The following is a 22,615-nucleotide window of genomic DNA, read 5'->3' as shown; positions in this document are numbered from 1 at the left end:
TCAGAACACCCAGCTTCTTCAGGGCCTCTCCAGTTCTACCCTGGTAGGACTGGGAAGCTAGAAGGGAAGGCAGAGGGTGTGACTAGCAGCTTGAAAACCCCTCACAATGAAGGGGACAGGATGTTCTGGGCAGAAGACTTACATGGAATTAGAATGAACTGGAATTTTTTAAAACACTACCCAGTGCCCGTGGCGCATGCCTGTAATCCTATTCAGGAGGATGAGATCTGAGGTTCATAGTTGGAAGCCAGCCTGGACAGGAATGTCTGTGAGACTCTTTTCCCTCATTAATCACCAGAAAGCCTAAACTGGAGCTTTGGCTCAAGCGGTAGAACACTAGCCTTGAACAAAAAATCTCAGGGACAAAGCTCAAGCCCCAAGACTGGCACAATAAATAATTAAAATAAAAGCACTGCCAGCAGTCAACCCATGAGAAAGGACACCAAACTGGGCTCTCAGGGGAGCGCAGAGCGAAGACCCAGGAAGTGGATTTCATGACCCAACAGTGTCTCTTGTTTGTTTGTTTTTATCAGTCCTGGGGTTGGGGCTTGAACTCAGGGCCTGGGCACTGTTCTTGAGCTTTGTTTGCTCAAGGCTAGCACTCTACCACTTGAACCACAGCACCACTTCCAGCTTTTTCTGTATATGTGGTACCAAGGAATCGAACCCAGGGTTTCATGCATGGTAGGCAAGCACTTTACCACATTCCCAACCTACCAACTATCTTTTAATCCTAGATAGTAAACAAATTAGACTCTTTATCTCCTTGTATTTCAATTGGAGATTATAGGAGAGAAATTCTACCAAATGGATTCGGTCTAATTGGCTGGTCCAAAGCTGTTTCCTTTTTTTCTTTTGGTACTGGGGATTGAACCGTGTTCTCTGGCATGCTAGACAAGCTCTTTACCTCTTGATCTGATGGCCTTCCTCTTAGCTTCAGCTGTTAGCACGGGTCTTCTCAGTATACCATCTGCTTCCAGTACCTGTAAGTACACAGATGAGCAGCTTAAGGAAGGGAAAAAGGGCTCTCATGATAGTACATCAGTTGAAAGTTGACTGGGGACGATACTAAAGTTCAGAGAAGTTAAGCAACTTCCAAACATCACTCAGCGCAAAGGAAAGGGGGAGGGGATACAATGCTAAAATTTGCCTTTATCTGATAACTCTTGAGCTCCTGATATCATGCACATTGCTTTGCTTATGGTATAGTATCATGATAATGAGAAAAAAAGTGAAATTGTGTTTCTGCTTAAGGAAAAGAGATACAAGGAAAAAGGATGGAAAAGATGAAAAACAAGAGCTTAGGAATTGTGTGTTTAATATTCAAGTGCTATTTTCTTGATTTTGGACAGTAAGAAGAAAAACCAGTTAAAGGAGAGATCACAGAAGTTCATGTAGTAATCTCTTAACACTTGTTTCGATTATTTTTGTATTCCTGGCTGTTTATTGAGAACAGTCTCATGGCAGCTATGTGGCCCAGACTAGCCTCAAACCCTCAATCCGCCTGTCTCAGCCTCCTTACTGTCAGGATTATAGGCATATACCTGTTGTTCTTTCGTTGGAAGTACATGTTCCCCCTTTAAAAATAGAATGTATCTCATTACTTAAGATTTAAGATAATTTCTCTTTTTAAGTTGGGCTGGGATTTCTTTAGCAAGACAGGATAAAGTAAGGGAGAAATAGAAAAAGGAAAGAGGTCCAAATCCTGCCTGATACCCAGGAGGTGGGAGTAAGGAATTGTGAAGATTTAGAGTAGTTTTCAAACTGGGAACATTGCATTATACCCAGTGCAGGCTAGTGTCTTATGTGTGTTCTTTGCATCTTTATTCATGTATTTTAACTATTTAGTTTTCAGGATCCTCAACAAATGAATGCATTTCAGTTAAAGGAAAAGTGTATGCCATATTAAAACAGATAGGCAGTGGAGGTTCTAGTAAGGTAAGTATCTTAAACATTTAAGAAATGAATAAAACTATTTTTAACTTTGCTCTTTGTCTTTTTAGCTGTGATGGTTCCTAGCTTTTAGGCTCCTGTGCTGCCCTTGTGCCATGAGAGCTGCTTCATCTCCCTGCCTCCTCCCCTCCCCCCCCCCCCCCTTCTGATCTCTTCTCTGGAGCATTTACCAGGTGACCCCTAGGTATCATCACGAAAGAATCTTTATATAAGCCAGTCAGAACCTGGTATGAGTTCTTTATGACTGACAGTGCTTATTCAGCAAGGATTTTTCACTACTGGATTTTGTTTGAGTTTGTTTGTTTAATTTTCAAAGTGTTTTAGGAACCAGATGAGTTTTTGATACTAGACTATTCCTAAATTCACCTGAGGATTTTTTTGTTTTCTGTGCTTGAGATCTAACCCAAGGCCTGAATATACCAAGCAAATGCTCTACCACTGAAGCTACCTTTCCAGGCTCTGAGTTCTAAATTTATATGATTCTCTATGGAAAAAAAGACCTTAAGCAATATTGATCCATGCCATACTTAACTATTGTTAAATCTAGGCAGTCACACTTGTGCTTTTATTATTCATCAAGACATCTATAATCAAGATCACCAACCTCATTATTTTTTTGAAATCTAGTTCTTAGCCTTGAATTTTAGATTAATGAGTATTTGGTACAGTTAATTATGCATTTTATGTGTGTATGCTGGTCCTGGGGCTTGAACAGGTGCAGGGTGTGGGTGCTTGTCCCTGAGCCTTTTTGCTCAAGACTGACACTTCTCACTTGAGCCACAGCTCCACTTCTTACATTTTAGTGGTTAACTGGAGATAAGAGTCTCATGGACTTTCCTTCCTGGGCTGGCTTCAAACTGAGATCATTAGATCCCAGCCTCCTAAGTAGCTAGGATTACAGGTGTGAGCCACCAGCATCACCTAGCTTAATTATGGTTTTTATTAGTAGTTTGGTTTTTTTATTCATCTGTGTTGAAACTTTTTTTCTTTCCTACTGTCTTTTGTTTTTATTCTCCCAATCTGACAACTTGTTTTCAGTCTTCCTTACATTTCTGATCCCAGTTGTGTAATGTCCCAGCACTCAACTTGTGACCTTTCATTCTCTATCCAGACTCACTAGTATTGTATTCCAATCTTCTAGCTTTAAACACTGTGTACATATATTTCCAGTTCAGACTTTCCCTTTAAATTTGAACTTAACATGTGTTAGTTGGTTGTTTATCGTTTTATCTTGGTTGCTAGGCATTTGAAACACTGTATATAATACATAAACAGCTCTTCCTCCATAATTTTCCCCACTTCAGTAAATGGCAATTCCAGTTTGCTAATTGCCAGGCCCCAAACCAGGGACTACTCTTATTCTCATGTATGCAACCAACCCATCAGCAAAGTCTTATTTGTTCTAGCTCAGTATCTCCCAAATCTGTTTTTTTCACTAGTACTCTAACTTTGACTAAAGCTGCTCTCATCTTTTCCCTTGGTTTATTACAGGGGCCTCCTGATTAACAATTCTTCCTGACTCAGTCCTCCACCCCTGGTCTGTTTTACCAAGTGATGTTCCTCTGGCATGCTCCTGTCTTTGCTCAGGGTCTTAGTCAGGACTCCCCTTGAGCACACCGTGACTCCCACCTCTCCAACTGAAATATTCTCCAGCCCCCTCCGCTTTTTCTCTAGCTTATTTATGTATGCTCCTTTGCACTTGAATGTGAACTCCATGGAGATATTGATGTTGATTTCCTCATTGATGTTAGCCCTGGTACCTAAAATGGTTTCTAGAACAAAATAATCCCAGGTTCTTGGTAGCCTGAGTTGAAGGACTGCTGGAGCCTAGGGGTCCAAAGCTAGATGGGTAGCTTAGGGAGAGCCACCTCCCAAACAAAAGGAGAGAAAAACAATAAAACTCAAACCCTTGACCCTGGGCCTCTGTGAAACAAGTAAGGCTCAACCAATCTAGTTCGTAAACATTACTCTATTATAAGAATTCTCCAGTGTTAGGGACACAAGGGGAGAAATGTATACATACAAAGTCAATTTAAAAATTTTTCCTTTGGGCTGGGAAGGTGGCTCAGTGGTAGAGTGCTTGCCTTGCGTGCCTGAGGCCCTGGGTTCGATTCCTTAGCACCACATAAGAAAAAAGCCAGAAGTGGCGCTGTGGCTCAAGTGGTAGAGTGCTAGCCTTGAGCTGAAGAGCTGAGGGACAGCGCCCCGGCCCAGAGTTCAGGCCTCACGACCGGACCAAAAAAAAAAAAATCTTTTTTCCTTTGCTTTTTGGATCTTGTATAGATGTAATATCTTGCAGTTTTTTTTTCTGAGATAACTTGACAACCTCCAACATTTAAAAATTTTCTAATCTGATTGTTTTTTAATGAGATTAACAAATTTAGCTATACTTTGGACTTGCTATAGAATACCATACATATCTCAGCCCTCAGTCAACCTTCCTACTCTGTGTAGTAAGTACTAAGAATATTTTATTTTTGGCACTATCTCTGAGCTCTTATTCAAGGCTAGTACTCTACCACTTTGAGCCACAGTGCCACTTCTGGCTTTCTGGTGATAAATTGGAGATAAGATTCTCACAAACTTTCTTGCTTGGGTTGATTTTGCACCGCGGTCATCAGATCTCAGCCTCCTGTGTACCTAGGATTGCAGGTGTGAGCTACCAGTGCCCAGCAAGAATTTTACTTTTGAGAGATTGGGGAACTGGTCCAACTTAGATCTCTGATGGGGCGGATCTGGAATTCAGATACAAACATTTCCCTTATGTGTGTGTATGTGTGTGTGTGTCTGTGTGTGTGTGTGTCTGTGTGAAAGAGAGAGAATGCAGTCTTTTCTGTAATCTTTACATTCTGTCATTCATTATAGTACAAGGTATGTCATAGCATCTCATACTGAAATAAATAGAGAATACATATTGGGTAGATGACTGATTTCAGGACCCCAGCCATGGCGCTCTGTGTTCATTAAGAGTTTTGAGACTTGGGCTGGGAAGGTGGCTCAGTGGTAGAGCGCTTGCCTTGCATGCATGAGGCCCTGGATTTGATTCCTCAGTACCACATAAGCAAAAAGAAAAAAAGCCGGAAGTGGCACTGTGGCTCAAGTGGTAGTGCTAGCCTTGAGCTGAAGAGCTGAGGGACAGCGCCCAGGCCCAGAGTTCAGGCCCCACGACCGGACCCCCAAAAAAAAACCCAAAAAAGAGTTTTGAGACTTTACCCTGTGCAAAATGGCTTTGTGCTGCTGTTTTTAAAATTATCTCCTTTGTTGTCATTTTCTGCTGCCTCTTACTCGGTCATGTTTCATGTCTTGTCTCCTAGTTTGCTGTGTGTCTAAGTAAAACGAGTGCATTGACTTGGAGTTTTGTCATTAGGATGTAACGTTAGCAGCAGATCTTGGGTTTGTGTGGCTTTAGCCCACGAGCTCCATATACACACGGTACACTTGGATTCTTTCTCTTCCTTCTGAGTATCTGCTGTGTAGCCAAAGGCTTTAAACTTTAACACACAAAGGGGTTAAGTGAATGTAATTTTTTCAGTGTACATTGGCATTTGTATTTGAATTATTGAAGTCTTGAAGCACCACCCCCCACCCCCTTCCATGTTTTTACTGTGGCAATTTTCCATGTTTTCTTCTTTATAAAATGTTTTCCATTGTGTCAGTATTACTTAGACAGAGAATTCATTATAACCAGTGCATTTTGTTTTGATGTTAGAAATCCTGACCCATACACTTGGGATCTTTTTCTTGCCCACTTTGAAAATTAGACCTACTCTCCTTTATACAACTGAACACACAGCTTACGTTTGATATATGCACTTTTTTTCTCTGTACCTCCAGACACAATGGAACAACACCATAGGCACAGTGAATTGCCTATTTATCACAGCCTTAACCAATTTGACAGTTTTCTTTATATTAATTTACCTGGTTAACCAAGAGATTTATGGACATGGCAAATATAAATTGCTTTTTTTTTAAAAAAAAAACAAACAACACTTATTTGATTGTGAAGATGCTGTACAGAGAGATTACAGTTACATGAGTAAGGTAATGAGTACATTTCCTATCAAGCATTGTTACCCCCTTCTTGGAAGGGATAATAAATTGCTTTTCTTCTGTCTTGATATCAAGTTATAAAAGGTCCATTGTTGAAGATGGTGGGAAATGGGCTATTATTCTCATATCACAATTATTTTTTTTCTTCACTCAATGTAGTCTCAGTGTTTCAGAATGCTAGATTATAAAATTAATCTAAGAAGCATGGTGATAATATGTAAAGATGTATGCTAAATTTTCTCTTGGTTTTCCTGTATAGGTATTTCAGGTATTGAATGAGAAGAAACAGATATATGCTATAAAATATGTGAGCTTAGAAGATGCAGAAAACCAAACTATTCACAGTTACCGGAATGAAATAGCTTATTTGAATAAGCTGCAGCAGCACAGTGATAAGATCATCCGACTTTTCGATTAGTAAGCATTTTTTGTTTAATTCTTTTCTCCTATAATATTTCAGATAAGTATTGAGTAAACCTTAATATAATGGAGCCATTTATGATTTTGTTGCTTTTGTTTGGTTTTAATTACAGTGAAATTACTGACCAGTACATTTACATGGTAATGGAATGTGGAAATATCGACCTGAACAGTTGGCTGAAAAAGAAAAAATCCATTAATCCATGGGAACGCAAGAGTTACTGGAAAAATATGTTGGAAGCAGTGCACACGATCCATCAGCATGGTATTCATATATGTAAAGTTACATATGTGTTAATAGTGTCATCTCAGTGAAGGGTACCTATAATCTTACTGCTGGTACCTTTAACTAGATGAACTAACTTCTTGGAAGGCTTTTTAAAGAAAAGGAACAAAGCCAGCTCTTAAAACACTAAAGGATATAATTATATCCTAAAGGAATAATATGAGAACTCAAATTTCTACATCTCTAATGTAAATTGTATCTTTCTGTATTAATATAATCTGTGATCCTTATCTCTAAAATATTTGGAGTAGATCTGAGACGTTAGGGTTCAGGACTCATAAAAATAGGAGGTGTTTATTTCCCTCATTCTCTCAATAATTCTGTGTCTTGTGCCCTATGTGAGGGTAGATTTTATTTTTTTACTGTTAACTTCTGGCTTTTCCTTACATTTTTTTCCTTATACTTATAAGAAGTTTTCTATGCCTTTACCTTACCAAAACAAAACTCTTAACCTGGGTAATTTACATATCCCTTGCTCTGTCTCTTTTCCTGTAAATTAAAAGCTTATTATCATCTGATGGCAATGTAATTTACAGTGTTGTCTGTTGGGCAGTGAACCACAGTGTGTAATGATAGATTACAGCCAAACTGCCTGGCTTCAACTTGTGACATTGTCACTTGGGCCTTGTGACCTTGAACATTACCTTAAAATGGGGATAATAATGGTACTTACTTAATATCACTTGAGGGTGAAATAATTCATTATTAGCAACAAACTTCAAATGGTGCCTGCAAGGGCTACAGAAGTATGGATTGTATAATAAATGAATATTTAATTGGTTGACTTGAACTGTATATTGTGAATTTCTTTTGTGCGTAGAATATTTCACATTATCTAACATAGAGGGTTTTATTTTAAAGGCATTGTTCATAGTGATCTGAAGCCAGCTAACTTTCTGATAGTTGATGGAATGCTAAAGCTAATTGATTTTGGGATTGCAAACCAAATGCAACCAGACGCAACAAGCATTGTTAAGGATTCTCAGGTAAGACGTTTGGTGGTTTGATACCACACAGTAGAGTTTAGTTAAGTATAATTTTGCTAGTCAGTATTCTTATCTGTATCATTTTGCAAAGCATTTGAAATCTTTTTGATAAGAATAGATACTGTAACCATGAATAGATTGAAAATCATGGACAGTATGATTTAGAAAAGAAAGGTAAGATTAGATAGAAATATATGAAGCAATTTTGAGTGATTTGCCATTGCTTAGGTAGAGAAGCAGTAAGACCTGCTTTGGAAATCATTTGTGTCATGTTCTAAAATTGACCTGAAAATTAGCTCTTTTTTCTGGTCACAACAAAAGGCGATTGTAACATACATGTGTTTCCGTTGTGTGTGAAGTGAAACTTTCTCTGCTTTGGGAGAAGCAAAGTTCTTCCTGTCCTTCAAATTGTAAAAAGAATTTAAGAGAGTCTTCAGAGTGGAAATGCCTTAATAATTATTGTACTTGGCAGCAGTAGCAAATGTAATGAACTTACCTCATAAGAACTAAAGAAATGATAACCAGGTTAGCTAAAAAACATAGTCTTCCTTGGAGCTAATATAAAGTGTCCATTCTTGGAGTAAATATAGACTTTAGTAAGAGGAATAGATGGACAGCATGCCTTTAAATCCATTCTATTGAACGATCATTATGCTTTATATAAAAAATAGGACCAAGCTGGGTGCCAGTGTCTCACATTTATAATCCTAGCTACTTGGGAGGCTGAGATTTGATGATCTTGGTTTGAAGCCAGCCCGGCAGGAAAGTCTGTGAAGATCTTCTCTCCATTTAATCACCAAGCCAGAAGTAGAGCTGTGGCTCAAGTGATAGAGCACTAGCCTTGAGCAAAAAATCCTAGACACAGCCCCCCCAGGACCTGCACACAAAAGAAAAAAAAAGTATGGCTAAGCATTGAGTTGTAAATCAGCTTGAAGATAACTTCTTCAGCAAGACTAAAGCACAGGTGCTATTTATTGGAAGCAGAACCATTTATTTTAAAAGAAGCACCATGTAATGCATGTTGGCACTGTTCTATTGTAAACTCCTGTGTGCTCATCCCATAGCAGTTTGAGTCGTTTTTGTTTTTGTCAGTCCTGGAACTTGAACTCTGGACCTGGACGCTGTCCCTGAGCTCTTCAGGTTAAGGCTAGCACTCTACCACTTGAGCCACAGCACCACTTCCGGTTTTCTGGTGGTTAGAGATAAGAGTCTCAAGCTTTGAACCACAATCCTCAGATCTCAGCCTCCTGAGACGCTAGGATTATAGGTATGAGCCACCAGTGCCCAGCTTCCGAGTCAGTTTTTAAATTTGTTGTTTTAATTTGTTGGAGTTATAATTTGATCATATATGACATACATATCTTAACATTGTTGGCAGTTACTTGAATTATTCAAGTATATCACTTGAATCTGTCATTCTCCAGGTTCCAAAAAAATCAAGCATTTATTTATGTTTTAACAGTTTGAGGCAGATTGACGTATTTTCATTGGTTTGTGTTTTTTGGGACTTGGCAAATAGGTTGGCACCATTAACTACATGCCTCCAGAAGCAATCAAGAACATGTCTTCCTCAAGAGAGGGGAAATCCACGTCAAAGGTATGATAAATATTATTTCTAATTTACCTGGCATCAGTAGCCTTCTCAGCCTTATATTCTGAAATTGTACAGACATGGGAGATGTTGCCTTCTTAAGCAGGTTGTCATGGGTTCAGTTTCACATGGTTTCATTGACCTGAGGCTGTTTTTTAATACTCTTACTTTGGTACCGTGATCCTTCACTGTGTGCCCTACCAATAAAAGAAAAAGGAACCACAGATCTCTTTTTTAATTCTGAAATTCATGGAAATATTAACAAATGAGCTCAGACTTAGGTACACGAAAATAATCTTCAAGTCTTTTTTGTTTTCCCTCTTAGTAATTTGCATTGTAGACATTCATTTGTGAATTCTACATTTGCACATAATATAGCTGCACGTGTCATTTCCCTAGCCTGCCACCGTCTTACTTTCCCCCTGGCTTATTTCAGTCTCTGAGCTTTGTGTGAGCTTCCTCGGCAATCTCCCCCACCCCCACCCTCCATCACCCACAATCAGGGGCCCATTTTGTCATGATAGATAATCCCAGACTCTCAAGGGCAATTCAGCAGCAACAGTGTAAGCAAGTGCCTACCACACAGGCTGTTATCCAGGGACCCCCTTCAACTCGAATGACGTCCTGCTACGTCCAGCCTTGCCAGGTTCTGTGTGCAGCCATATTGCTTTGGTTATTCCTAATGTGGTTTTAGTGCTGTGAATACTAAATATTGGCTGTTAGTAGCACAGCGATAGAGTGCTTGCCTAGAATACTTGGAACCTGGGGTTTCATCTCAGCATTGACTTGCGAAAAAACTAGTAATAGTATTTATTGAGTACTTGTTATTACCAGAAACTATTATCTGTGATTAACTGTATTCATTGTTATTTAGCGCTCATGATAATGTTCTTTATTTTCCTGTGCTAGGGATTGAACTAAGTGCAATAAAAATGGAGCTAGACTCCCCTGTCCCACAACAATGTACTTTTCTTTTTCTTGCTATCAGGGTTTGAATTTGGTGCTTTGTGCTTGTTTGTTTGTTTGGCTACATTCTTCCAGGCTTCTAGCCCGGCTTTTTGTTGATTACTTTTGGAGATGAAATCTTTTAGACTTTTCTGCCTCCACTGGCTTTGAATCTTGATCCTGTTATTTTTATTTTTATTTATTTATTTATTTATTTATTTTTTGGGTCCGGTCGTGGGGCCTGAACTCTGGGTCTGGGTGCTGTCCCTCAGCTCTTCAGCTCAAGGCTAGCACTCTACCACTTGAGCCACAGTGCCACTTCCGGCTTTTTTCTTTTTGCTTATGTGGTGCTGAGGAATCGAACTCAGGGCCTCAGGCATGCAAGGCAAGCGCTCTACCACTGAGCCAATTTCCCAGCCCTGAATCTTGATCCTGTTGATCCAAACTTCTTAAGAGCCCCCAGTGCCCTTCGAGAATCTACTCCCATGTTTTAGAAAGGAATAAACAGACTCATGTAATTCTCAGCTGCTGATAGGAGGACAGAAGCCTTGCTAGCTAGTTCTGCAGTTCATGTTGTTGGGTTTAGGGTTGTCCAATTTGAGCTACCTTTAGAAAGATCTGTACATACGGTGCCCTTATATACAAATTTATTATAGTCTCATAATTCGGGAGAAAAGTAGAGTTTGCAGTGCCAAGCCAGGGGGTGTGGGCTTGTACTCCTAGCACTTGCGGGCTCAAGCTGGAGAGTTGCCAGCCTGGGCTTATAACAAGGAGACAGTCAAAAATATAACAGAAAAAAATTCTGGCTATCCTTTTCAGTCTCGCATGGTCACAAGCTGACAAAGTTTAGCATTTTATTTCATTTGAAATAATTATAAGTTTGTTCAAAGGTTTAAACTGTAACACATCTTTTGATATCCTTCCTTCATCAAGAACACATGTAATGAAAACAAGATGTTTTACCTCATGCATCGTCTAGTGCTTTCTTTTACATCCATTGAGATTTAACTATGACTGTATGGGAATTGTGTTTTTAAATATCATTTATATTTTATCTTAAAATAAAGCAACTTTCTTTTTTTTCTTCCTATTTAGATCAGCCCTAAAAGTGATGTTTGGTCCTTAGGATGCATTTTGTACTATATGACTTATGGGAAAACTCCATTTCAGGATATAGTTAATCAGATTGTAAAATTACAAGCCATAATTGACCCTAATCATGAGATCGAATTTCCTGATATTCCTGAGAAAGACCTTCAGGATGTATTAAAGGTAACAAAAGTATAGTAGAGTCAAAAGATAATATTTCATAGAATTGTTTTAGAAGAACTAGTAGAAATGATTGGAATGAGATGAATGGATTAAATACAACCGGTCTATTGAAAGGAACTGCTGACCACAGTGAAATTTAAAGCGTTATTCATTTAAAGGTGTTTTTAAAAAATGTAACGGCTGCTTGGCAATTTTGCACAAATGACTTGAAATTTAAAAAAAAAAACTTATTGAGTGGGGTACCTATAATACAACTTCTGTAATATGTTCTAGAAAAATACGGGTATCACACGAGAAAACCTTTTTACAAAACAATCTTTATTTTTATAGTGTTGCTTGATAAGAGACCCTAAACAGAGGATATCGATTGCCGAGCTCCTGGCACATCCTTACGTCCAGATTCAAACCCACACAGGTACTGCTGCCTACACAATGCTCCGCCTTGTCACTGAGATGAACAGCCAGCTAGTCACAACAAAAACCAGAAGCTAGGGTGGCTACTTGTTTGCAGCCTGCCTGCCTCCTTCCTTCCTTGAGGAAGTTGCCGTTATGCTGAGTAGTAAATAAAATGGTCTTTCTTCATTTTACTTAGCCTAGGTAAGGGCTACGCAGGTCATTGTGCTGTTCCACTGAATGTATAGATTGTGTGAGTGATTTTCTTTTTGTTTTAAATCGAGCTTGCCGAGTACAACTTGTGATCTCCTGTCTCAGCCTCCAGAATGTGTTATTTTTAACTGAATTTTTGTTTTTCTCGTGCCAGTGTGTTGATTGCATATGTTCTCGTTTATTTTATAGGAAACCAAGTAACGAAGGGCAGCACTGATGAGATGAAGCAATTTCTGGGTCAGCTTGTTGGGCTCAATTCTCCTAACTCCATCCTGAAAGCTGCTAAAGTGAGTGCGTGTGCTCTGTACAAGGACTTGTTCACTCAATATAATTGGGCATTGAAAGAAACAGGTCACCCAAAGGAAAAGTGGTCCAGCAATCACAGCAGTTGTAATGTGCATTTACGCATTGAGACATTTAACGATGCTTTTTGACAATTGCAGGTCATTTTGATTTGTATTCTCATTGTACATATAACACAGCTTCAAGTCCATGGTCTTACAAAGACCATTCAAGATTTCTGTCAGCATCAAACTCATAAACTGATATGATAAATTGAAACCCCTTTGTTCAGCTAGTTAAAGACAGTAGAAATAAAGCGGGGGGCTGGGAAGGTGGCTCAGTGATAGCGTACTTGCCTTGTATGCATGAGGCCCTGGGTTCGATTCCTCAGCACCACATTAAAAAAAAAGAAAAAAGCCGGACCAAGTGCTGTGGCTCAAGTGGTAGAGCGCTAGCCTTGAGCTGAAGAGCTGAGGGACAGCGCCCAGGCCCAGAGTTTAGGCCCCACGATTGGACCCAGAAAGAAAGGAACAAGGAAGGAAAGAAAGAAAGAGGAAGAAAGATTGCTGTCAAATCTTAGGTGCTGTGGCTCAAGTGGTAGAGCACTAGCTTTGAGCTGAAGAGCTGAGGGACAGCACCTAGGCCCAGAGTTTAGGCCCCACGATTGGACCCAAAAAAAGAAAGAAAGAAAGAAAGAGAGAGGGGGGGAGGGAGGGAAGGAAGGGAGGGAGGGAGGGAGGGAAAGGAAAGAAAGAGGAAGAAAGATTGCTGTCAAATCTTATGCTAAATTCATCCAGAACTACATCTTTTAAAGCATTCTGTCTCAACACCATTCTTCATACCGATACATATTAAACCATAGGGAAACAACAGGATTTGTCAGGTATAATGCTGGCTTCTGTAAAGCTCTACATAGCAATGGGTACTTTTTCCAAATCACAAGTCTCTTGTTAGGGTTAAAATACCTGTTTATTGGTGGCTCACGCCTGTAAATCCTAGCTACTCAAGAGACTGAGGTCTGAGGGATTGTGGTTTGAAACCAGCCCAGGCAGCAAAGTCCCTGACACTCAGATTTCCAATTATCCAGCAAAAACCAGAAGTGGTAGAACACTAGCCTTGAGCATAAAAGAGCTCAAGTACTGTGCACAGGCCCTGAGTTCAAGTTCTAAGACTAGCAAACACACACAACAAAATCAAAAAACAAAACTTGTTAAATCATAAATTTTGGTACTATCCACACACACACACACAAACACACACACACACACACACACACAGTCATTATGTAACACCGTGAGAGTTTATTGGTCAGCTGATCAATTGATATGTTTCATTTGTAACATTCTGAAACAATGGAAGCTTGAGCTAACAACATTCTTAATGCTAAGAGAGAGAGTATAGTCAACCACAGGTGCTAAGAGCTTGAATACCTTTCTGAGCCAGTTCACTGTACATTCATTATTAGATTTGCATTATATATATATATATATATATAAAATATATATATATATATTTTTTTTTTTTTTTTGTCAATCGGGAGCCTGAACTCTGGGCCTGGGCGCTGTCCCTCAGCTCATCAGCTCAAGCTAGCGCTCTACCACATGCGTCACAGCGCCACTTCTGGCTTTTTCTGCTTACGTTGTGCTGAGGAATTGAACCCAGGGACTCATGCATGGGAGACAAGCACTCTACCACTGAGCCACCTTTCCCTCCCATATTTTTATCAATATAAATAAGGTGGATTTTGATCACGTTAAATCACTGAAGTTAGATAAGCCCTCTTTGTAAATGACCTGTTGGCTCAGCCATCATTCAGTGTTCCTTAAAATTACATAGATTTTACTGTGGGTTTATATCCATTGATTCAACCAGCTGCAGTTCAGAAATAGCTCGTGTGTACTGCACATGGAGAGGTTTTCTTGTTATTTTCCTAAAAAAATGATTTGTATCATGTTCACATTGTATTAATTAGGAAAAGCAATCTAGTAATCTAGACATAAAGTATGTAAGGATGTGTGTGTATGTGCATGTGCATGCATGTGTGCAAATAGTACACAGTTTATCAAAGGACTAGAACCTCTGCAGATTTAGGAGTCCAGAGGGGGGACAGGGGGATCCCATACTGGAGACATACAACAGACAACTCCACCTGACACCTAATTGTATTTATGTATGTAATAACTTAGTACCCTCCTTATTAGTTTAAATATACAAAGTTTCTTAATGAAAATGCTTTCCATATAGGAAGTTTTCTAAGAGTAACTTTAAGAAAAAGTAAGGGGACTTCAGAAGACCTTGAAGATTTACATGTGTGTTTATAAATAGCTATATTTTCTTTTGAAAATCCTGAGGACCGTCATTTTATGATAGCCAATTCTTAAGACCAAGTTAAGTTGAGAATTCTTAGCTCCACTGGTTTATAAAGTAATTTCTCAGTTGTACGAGACAACTTAGTGGATTTAAAATACATCAGTTTTTACCTTACGGATATGATACTACGTTGAAAAAAAGTTATAAAACCGATTTGTGTTTTTCATTTCAGACTTTATACGAGCGCTATAATAGTGCTGAAAGTCATGATTCTTCGTCATCTAAAACTTTTGAAAAAAAGTGGGAAAAATAATGATGAGCAGCTACTCAGAACCTGTCAGATAACACTATAAAGTATGTGGGGTGCATCCACTGTACTCTGGAACCTGGGAACTATGAACTGTAAAAAGTATTCTGTAGATTATCCTCAAGAGGAAACTGTAAAATAGCAGCCATTAATGGCACTGTATATATTAAATTAAAGAATTGTTTATTTCCCTCTTTTCTGCTTTCCTGTAAATCGAATCTATTTGCCAGCATTTCACACTGATGTGTGTGCACCACTGCAATACATTCAGAAGGACTCTGTAAATAAAGCTTCGTGGCCTAAAGTGACCATAACATTTCAAAGTGGTAAAATTATTTTCTCAAAGCAAATATATTGTTAACAGGCTAGCCTAATTTTTAATAAAAGTTGCACGAAGAGAAAGCTGGACAAGGCCTTACTAGGTAAACTTTTTAACTAATTTACTTCATTGTTATTGTAACGGTGATTACGTAATGAGCGCATTCCTTTTGTGCAGTGCCTTCCCTTCCCTCACACTCTCCCAGTCCCTCCCTCCCATCTCCACCCACAGGGGTCCAGTGAGATCTACTGCTGTACTTTTCCACCTTCTTTCCTCAAGTTCTCTACCCTCCCGGAGATAGACACATGAATACACCATATATAAGGAATACAGAATCATCAAAAAAATAAAATACAGAAAGAAAAAGAGATCTCTTGTTTCCATATCTTGGAGTCTATATGTGTATATGTATATGTATATATATGTATAATTTTTATATTAAATATGAAGAACTTTTAAAAAGAAATTGCCAAAGTGTTTGTCTAAATAGATGTTCTAATTGTGGCACTAAGGAAGTCCATAGTTTTAGGACTTCATGTGACTCCTTCAGAGAACTGAAGGAGTGATTCTTTGTTGTGTTTCTTGGTTTCATGTATGCGTTCGTGGAAGATTTTTAGAATCTTGTTGGGTTCTGTGGTGGACGTTGTGTAGGGCATGGTTTGAATATTTTGAATGCCTGGTTGGTTTGGTAACCTGGGCCCATTTTGTCTTACACACACACACAATCACACCTACACAGAAAATTTTAAAACTGCCCCTGTGACCAATTGCAATCAACACACACACACACACATTGTATAACGTGTGTAGGGTGTAATGAGACAAGTTTCGTTATGGTTCTTGTCCTGGCGAATTTCATTGTGTATATACAGGTTTTCCAAAACCAGAACAAAATGGGGCAAAGCACTTGTAAGTCACACACATTGCCACATAGATCACTCAGCCTGTTTCCTCTTTAGACTTTTTTTAAGAAAAGTTACATATGTTCACAATAAAACTGCTCAGAACATACAGAATTCCTGTGTATTTACCTCATCCATCACTCAGAACTGCCAGCATCCTGTACTACTGTATTGCATTTGTGATGATCCAGGATTCTACGCTCAACACTCAACAGCCATTCTTGCTGCTGTACATTCTAGCATTTGACAAGTTCAATGGCAGATGTCCCAGGATGGTCTCACTACCTTGATAATCCTCTGGTCTTTGTCTATACCTTTCCCTAACCCCCAACTCTGACAACCACTTGTCTTCCTGTCTACTTGTAAGTTAATACAAGCACCTTGGGATTCCAAGACAGGAGCCAGCACATACCTGCATGATGAGGAATCTTAAGGAACAGCAAGACAGACCTCCTCCCCTCCAGACTGGTTTCTTGGGTGTTTTTTCTAGACTAGCAAATGCTCAGTAGCGCTTACCTTGCTAGGTTCTCAATATTGTTTTTGCAAGTGTTGGGGCTTGAATGTAGGGCCAGGGTGCTCTCAGATTTGACTCAAATTTGGTGTTTTACCACTTGAGTCATACCTCTACTGGCTTTTTGTTTGGATTTGACCGCCTGGGCTGACTTCAAACCATGATTCTCAGATCTCAGTCTCCTGAGATGCTAGAATTCCCCAGGTGTGTACCCCGCATTTATTGGGGAAGGGTCATCAGGGGGTAATAGTTTATTTAACAAGTAAAGCCTACTCAGGAGAATGAGCAACGAACGGGACCCAGAAATCGGTTGTCCTGAGCCCAGCTTTCATTAATACTTTGATCCCTTAATTCTTCCTGGTTTTTAGTTATCCTTTGTTACATAACATTACCCACCATCCACAAAAAGAAATCCAGAAATCAGCTTTAAAACCACAAGCTTGATGCCACAGTTTCTGCAGGTCTGGGTAATGAACGCATAGTAGGTGGTGCCTCTGGTTTAGGGCCTTCCGTGGGCTTGCAGACCATTACCAGAGTGCATGCAGTCTCACCTGAAGGCTCATGTGCAGAGGGACCTGGCCCGGCTATTTGCCAGGAGGAGACAGTTTACTGGGCCTCAGCCTCTTGATGCTATTTTGTGGAACTATACAAGGTTTCTGTGGTTTGAACTGTTTAAACTTGCAGCCAGCCACCTTGCTGAATTCTTAATATGTCTCAAAAGCTTTTTCATTTCTGCATAAGATTCCCTCTCACTGGCTCTCCAAAGGACAGGTTTCTCACCCGCTGTTGGTACCCACACCCGTGTGATGTGGAGCAGCTGGCGTTTTTATTGGGAACTGGTCATGCAGATCCCTTTTGCTTTCCCTGTACCAGAACTTCCTATCTCAGAAGGAAAGCAGTGACTAGGCACAGGGAGCTGCAACTCTTCTGGCACCCAAGCTCCCAGACTTCAGCCATGGGCCAATCCTGCAAGGAAGTCACTTAAAGATACCAGTTTCAAGCCTGCTTATGTTAATGCCTCAAAATATACTTACTTGGCCAGGGGCCAGTGGCTCACACCTGTAATCCTAGCTACTCAGGAGGCTGAGCTATGAGGATAGTGGTTTGAAGCCAGCCTGGACAAAAAAAAAGTCCCTATGAGACTATTATCTCCAACAAACTCCTCAAAAAAAGCCCAAAGTAGCTCTGTGGCTTAAGTTGTAGAGTGCTAGCCCTGAGCACAAAGAGGCTCAGAACAGTGCCCAGGCCCTGAGTTCAGGCCCCACAACTGACCAAAAAAAAAAAAAAAGCAATTTGTGATTAGCTGGGACTTGAACTCAGGGCTTGGGCACTGTCCCTGAGCTTTTTGCCTCAAGGCTAGCCCTCCCTTGAGCCGTAGCTACACTTCTGGATTTCTTTGGAGGGGTGGGGGTGGTAATTGGAGGTAAGAAGAGTCTCATGGACTTTCCTGCCCTGGCTAGCTCCAAATCTTGATCCTCAGATCTCAGCCTGCTGAAAAGCCAGGATTACAGGTGTGAGCCACCAGCACCTGGCTGAGATTAGCTTTTAAAAAAATGCTGTTTGATTTTACTTTTACCTTGTCTCTTAAAAACATCCTCAGGGTGGTGACTAACCTTGAGCTTTCTAGTATTTACTTAATATTCTATAAGGGATTTGTTCAAACACAAGTCAGATCGCCTGTCTCCTCTGCCCCATCCAAGCCCCATGGAATCTGGAAGCAATGCTCAGGGTGTGCGTGCCAGCCACATGGTCTGTATTGTGAAGGTGTCTGGTACATTGCCTGTGGCTCCTAGACTTCTCTCTTCCAGAATAGTTATTCAACGGTGGTCACTTGGCCTTTTCCCTCATTTCCTTCTAGCATTTATTCAAACATTATTTTCTTCTTCCAAGTGTACATTTAATATTACCAGACAAGACTGGTAATATTACCCCTCAAGACTGGTCGCTACGCTCCATAACCTCTTTCTTTACTGCTTTTGCACTGTGTCTTTTCAGCTTTCTCTGTGATTGACTGTTTGCAATACTAGTTATCTCACTGGCGGTACCAACCTGGGAAACCTTTTGAGTGTGTGGTGTGTGCTTTGAATTCTAGGCCTTCTCTTCTTGGCTCATTTTGCTCAATGCTGGAGCTCTACCACTTGAGCCTCATCTCCACTTCCAGTCTGTGAAACGTCTTACCTATTTTCTTCACTACCATATAATGGTTCTTAGTGCAATGTCTCTTCCGTAGTTGGTACTTGATATATTTCTGAATGAAAAGCTCCTTCTTGGGAATGGACGTATGGCTCAAGTGGTAGAGTGCCAGCCTAGAGTGAAAAGTCCAAGCAAGAGTGAGAGGCCCAACTTCCAGCCCCAATACCAGCATACTCCAACATCCCCCTCCCCTTCCCCTTCCCCCAAACTCTTTCTCCTTGAATAAGAATTATCAAATGTGTCAGGCACTGGTAGCTCACGCCTGTAATCAGGAACCTATAGTTCAAAGGCAGCCTGGGTGGACAAATTCAAGACAAATTCTATCGCCAATTCACTGGCAAAACACTGGGTTTGGAGGTATGGCTCAAGTTCTAGAGTGCCAGTCTTGGGATAAAAAGCCAAGTGAGAGTTGCAAGGCTCTGAGTTCGAGCCCCTGTATTGCCTCCTCCCTCCACACACACAAAAGTTATAAAGTGTATTGTTTTATGGAGAAGCGATAAGTGAGCAGATTAGAAAATCCTCTAATGTTCCAAACAAAAAGAATGAGGCCTGGTCTTTCCAGATGGCCTGCCTTGCAACTCTGAGATTCTAGAAATGAAACATTGGCTCACACGTATTTTTTTTTCCAGCCAATGTCCTTGGTAGAGTGGATAATGTACAGAATGAGGCCTTGGCTTTTCCAGAGAGACACAATGTGGTGCATGGTCCTAAATGAAGAACTTCCCTGTTCAAAAAAGAATAAAACTGAAACCCCTGTCCTCCAAGTATTTATTTCAGTGGTTTTATTCCTCCTGTGGTAAGAAGGAGAAGGACTTGGTCAGTTGGTTTGTCTGTGGCTCTATCACGGATGGCAGTCAAATCACAGGTGTTGACAGGGCACCTGGAGCTCGTATATGCCCTCCGTCCTGGAGGGCTGAGGACAGGAGGCCCAGACGTAGCCCTACCCCTCCACTCTGTCACCATCTCTGAGGCCTGGCTCCCCTCTCCGCTGGACAGTCCTCAAGGACTCTTGTCAAAACCAGAACGGCTCTCCACTGCCACTCCTGGCTTTACCCAGATTTTCCATAGGGCTGGGAAGGGCTCCCCCTGGCGGTCAGGACAAGAAGTGCCGAGAGTGTGGCCCATCCCAGAGTTGGGAGCCAGGGGCTTAGTAAGTCAACCTTGCTAGTTCTCATCCCAGCCAGCCCCAGGGTGGGTGTGGGGGAAGGAGGGGGTGCAGAGAGCAGGAATTTCTGGTCTGGGTGTGGAGTCTGTGCAAATGGCTGATTTGAAACAGTGCTATAGGGTTCAGTCTGGGACAGGCGTGTAAGTGGGTCAAGTTAGTTTGGATGGCACCGTCAATCACAGCTTGCCCAACTGATCCTGTGAATGCCCAGAGCACTCTTGGTGCACCTCTGCCAGTCTCTCTTTCAGGCTGTCCTCCCTCACCGGCTGGGCCTTGCTGCTTCATTTTCTCTCATCAGAAGCAACGTGGACGAAAGCTGGAAGGATTCTATTCAACCAGGAATTCACTGTGATGAATACTGAGTTTAAGAAAGTCTTCCTGGATGACTACATGCAATCTTCCCCTTTGTTCTTGCTGTTAGGTTTGAACTTTTAGGTGTTTTCCCCTTTTACCTCCTCCTCTTTTCCCTCTTCCAACAACAGAGTGCTTAGGTTTGGTGATTTCTTTTTGTGTCTGTGCTGTCCCTTTTCAGACCACCAGCCTTATCCTTGCACTTGGTTCTCACTCTTCACAGTGGTCTGTAATACAATAGAACAACACTAAACTCAGTGCTGTGGTTGCCATCGGTACTAGCTACTCAGGATGGGGAGATCTGAGGATCTTGGCTGGAAGCCAGTCTGAGTAAGAAAGCCCTTGAGATGCTTATCTTCCCAGTTAACCACAGAAAAGCTAAAAATGGAAGTGCACCTCAGGTTGGAGAGCACCAGCCTTCAGAGAAAGAAGCCAAGTGAGAGCCAGAAGCCCTGATTTCAAGCCCCAGAACACACACACACACACACACACACACACACACACACACACACACACAAGTGTAACCCCTGGGTCCCTCCCTCCTGTGTCCCAAGTTTCACTTAAAAACTTGTTAAGACTTGCAAACTCTTACAGGCTTCATGACCTCCTGTACCCGAAACTTGGGGGTGGGATGCTGTAATTTAAATGGGGCCAAACCCCGAGGAACATGATGATTAGATTCACCTGCTAACACTATTGTTTCATAATCTGTCTCTTCAGCACCCAAATATTGAAGGGCCCCTCATTCCCGATAGGACTGAGTTCCAACTTAATCCTTAACCTCATTGGACTTCCAGGTCTTCCACAATCCCATCAGCTGCAACTCCACTCCCTTTCCTTGGACATTCCAGCCTTTGTGGGCTCCTCCCGTGTGCAGCTCATAATTACTCATGTCCTGAGCATCTTTAGCAACATAGATGTGTCTTAACTCTGAACTTCCTCTCAGAATGTATTCTGGACTCTTGACTTTTAGGGCCTACTGCATCTATCCCTTCACATTTGCTCAGTCTACCCTGCATTGACTTTATTTCCTGCCTGTCAATCTAGTTTCCCTAAAAAGAAGATATACTTCTTGAGGTTTTCCTAATATCCAAGTTTGTATTACACTTACAAGGCCTAATTATGTCCTTATCCTTTACTCCAGATGTTTGCACAACTGGCCTGATAATATGAACAGGTGATGTATTTGTGTAAAACAGATTCCCAATGCCCCACCCTAGGCTTTCTAAATTAGAATCTAGGGTGGGTCCTGAGAATGAGCATCAGGTATTCCCATTATTACACAAGTTTAGGAAACACACCTGGAAACCCAAAGTGCCCAAGCTTGTTGGTGTGTGTGTGTGTGTGTGTGTGTGTGTGTGTGTGTGTGTGTGTGTGTGTGTGTGTGTGCTGGTACTGGGGCTTGAACTGGGACTTGTTTGTGGCATTTTACCACCAGAGCTATAGCACCATTTCTGACATTTTGCTGGTTAATTGGAGATAAGAATCTTATCTTTGATTTTTGTTTAAATAGTCAATTTTTAATTAAAAGTCTAATTTTTGGTTTGTTTAAACAATGTCTTTTTCATTAAAAGAAACAAACCAGGCACTGGTGGCTTATACCTGTAATCCTAGCTACTCAGGAAGCTGAGATCTGAGGATCGAGGTTCAAAGTCAGCCCAGGCAGAAAAGTCTATGAGATTCTCATCTCTAGTGAACTACCAGAAAACCAGAAGTGGAGCTGCGGTTCAAGTGGTAGAGTGCCAGCCTTGACTGAAAAGGCTTAGGGACAGCACCCAGACCCTGACTTCAAGCCCTACTACTGACAAAAAATAAAAAAGAAGAGTCCCATCATGGGCTTTCCTGCCTGGGCTGGCTTTGAACTATGATCCTCAGATCTCAGCCCCTAAGTAGTTAGGATTATAGGCATTAGCCACCAGTGCCTGGCTTGGCTTATTCTGTTTTTTCTTATTTACTCAATATTTTGCTTTATTTTATTTTGGGAGCTCCATGCTGGGGTTTGAAGTCAGGAACTTGTACTTACTAGGCAAGTGCTCTACCACTTGAACCATGCTCACAGCCCTGGCTTCTTTTACCCATAAAGTGGTAGTAATAAAAACTAGCATGGTTGTTTTGAAGAGCAGATGCAATGATGCTTGAAAGAGGCTTAGCATGATGCCAGAC

The 22,615-nt window shown here is 40.9% G+C and overlaps 1 protein-coding gene across 4 annotated transcripts in view; it reads left to right on the top strand.

Moving 5' to 3' along the window:
• Positions 1-15,702, top strand: part of Ttk (TTK protein kinase) — a 35,906-nt gene extending 20,204 nt beyond the window's left edge. For all 4 annotated transcript variants that reach the window (XM_042671147.1, XM_042671149.1, XM_042671150.1 and 1 more), the window contains 9 exons: positions 1,849-1,938; positions 6,266-6,423; positions 6,540-6,691; positions 7,574-7,698; positions 9,218-9,295; positions 11,330-11,506; positions 11,837-11,921; positions 12,302-12,399; positions 14,937-15,702. In XM_042671147.1, coding sequence (XP_042527081.1) covers positions 1,849-1,938; positions 6,266-6,423; positions 6,540-6,691; positions 7,574-7,698; positions 9,218-9,295; positions 11,330-11,506; positions 11,837-11,921; positions 12,302-12,399; positions 14,937-15,017 — 1,044 coding nt within the window. In that variant the 3' untranslated portion in view covers positions 15,018-15,702. The remainder of the gene's footprint in view (positions 1-1,848; positions 1,939-6,265; positions 6,424-6,539; positions 6,692-7,573; positions 7,699-9,217; positions 9,296-11,329; positions 11,507-11,836; positions 11,922-12,301; positions 12,400-14,936) is intronic.
• The last annotated feature ends 6,913 nt before the right edge of the window (positions 15,703-22,615 follow it).

The sequence above is a fragment of the Dipodomys spectabilis genome, unplaced genomic scaffold (assembly GCF_019054845.1).
Source record: "Dipodomys spectabilis isolate Male_0828 unplaced genomic scaffold, ASM1905484v1 ptg000600l, whole genome shotgun sequence".
Lineage (NCBI taxonomy): Eukaryota > Metazoa > Chordata > Mammalia > Rodentia > Heteromyidae > Dipodomys > Dipodomys spectabilis.
This window is presented reverse-complemented; position numbering and strand designations above follow the sequence as displayed.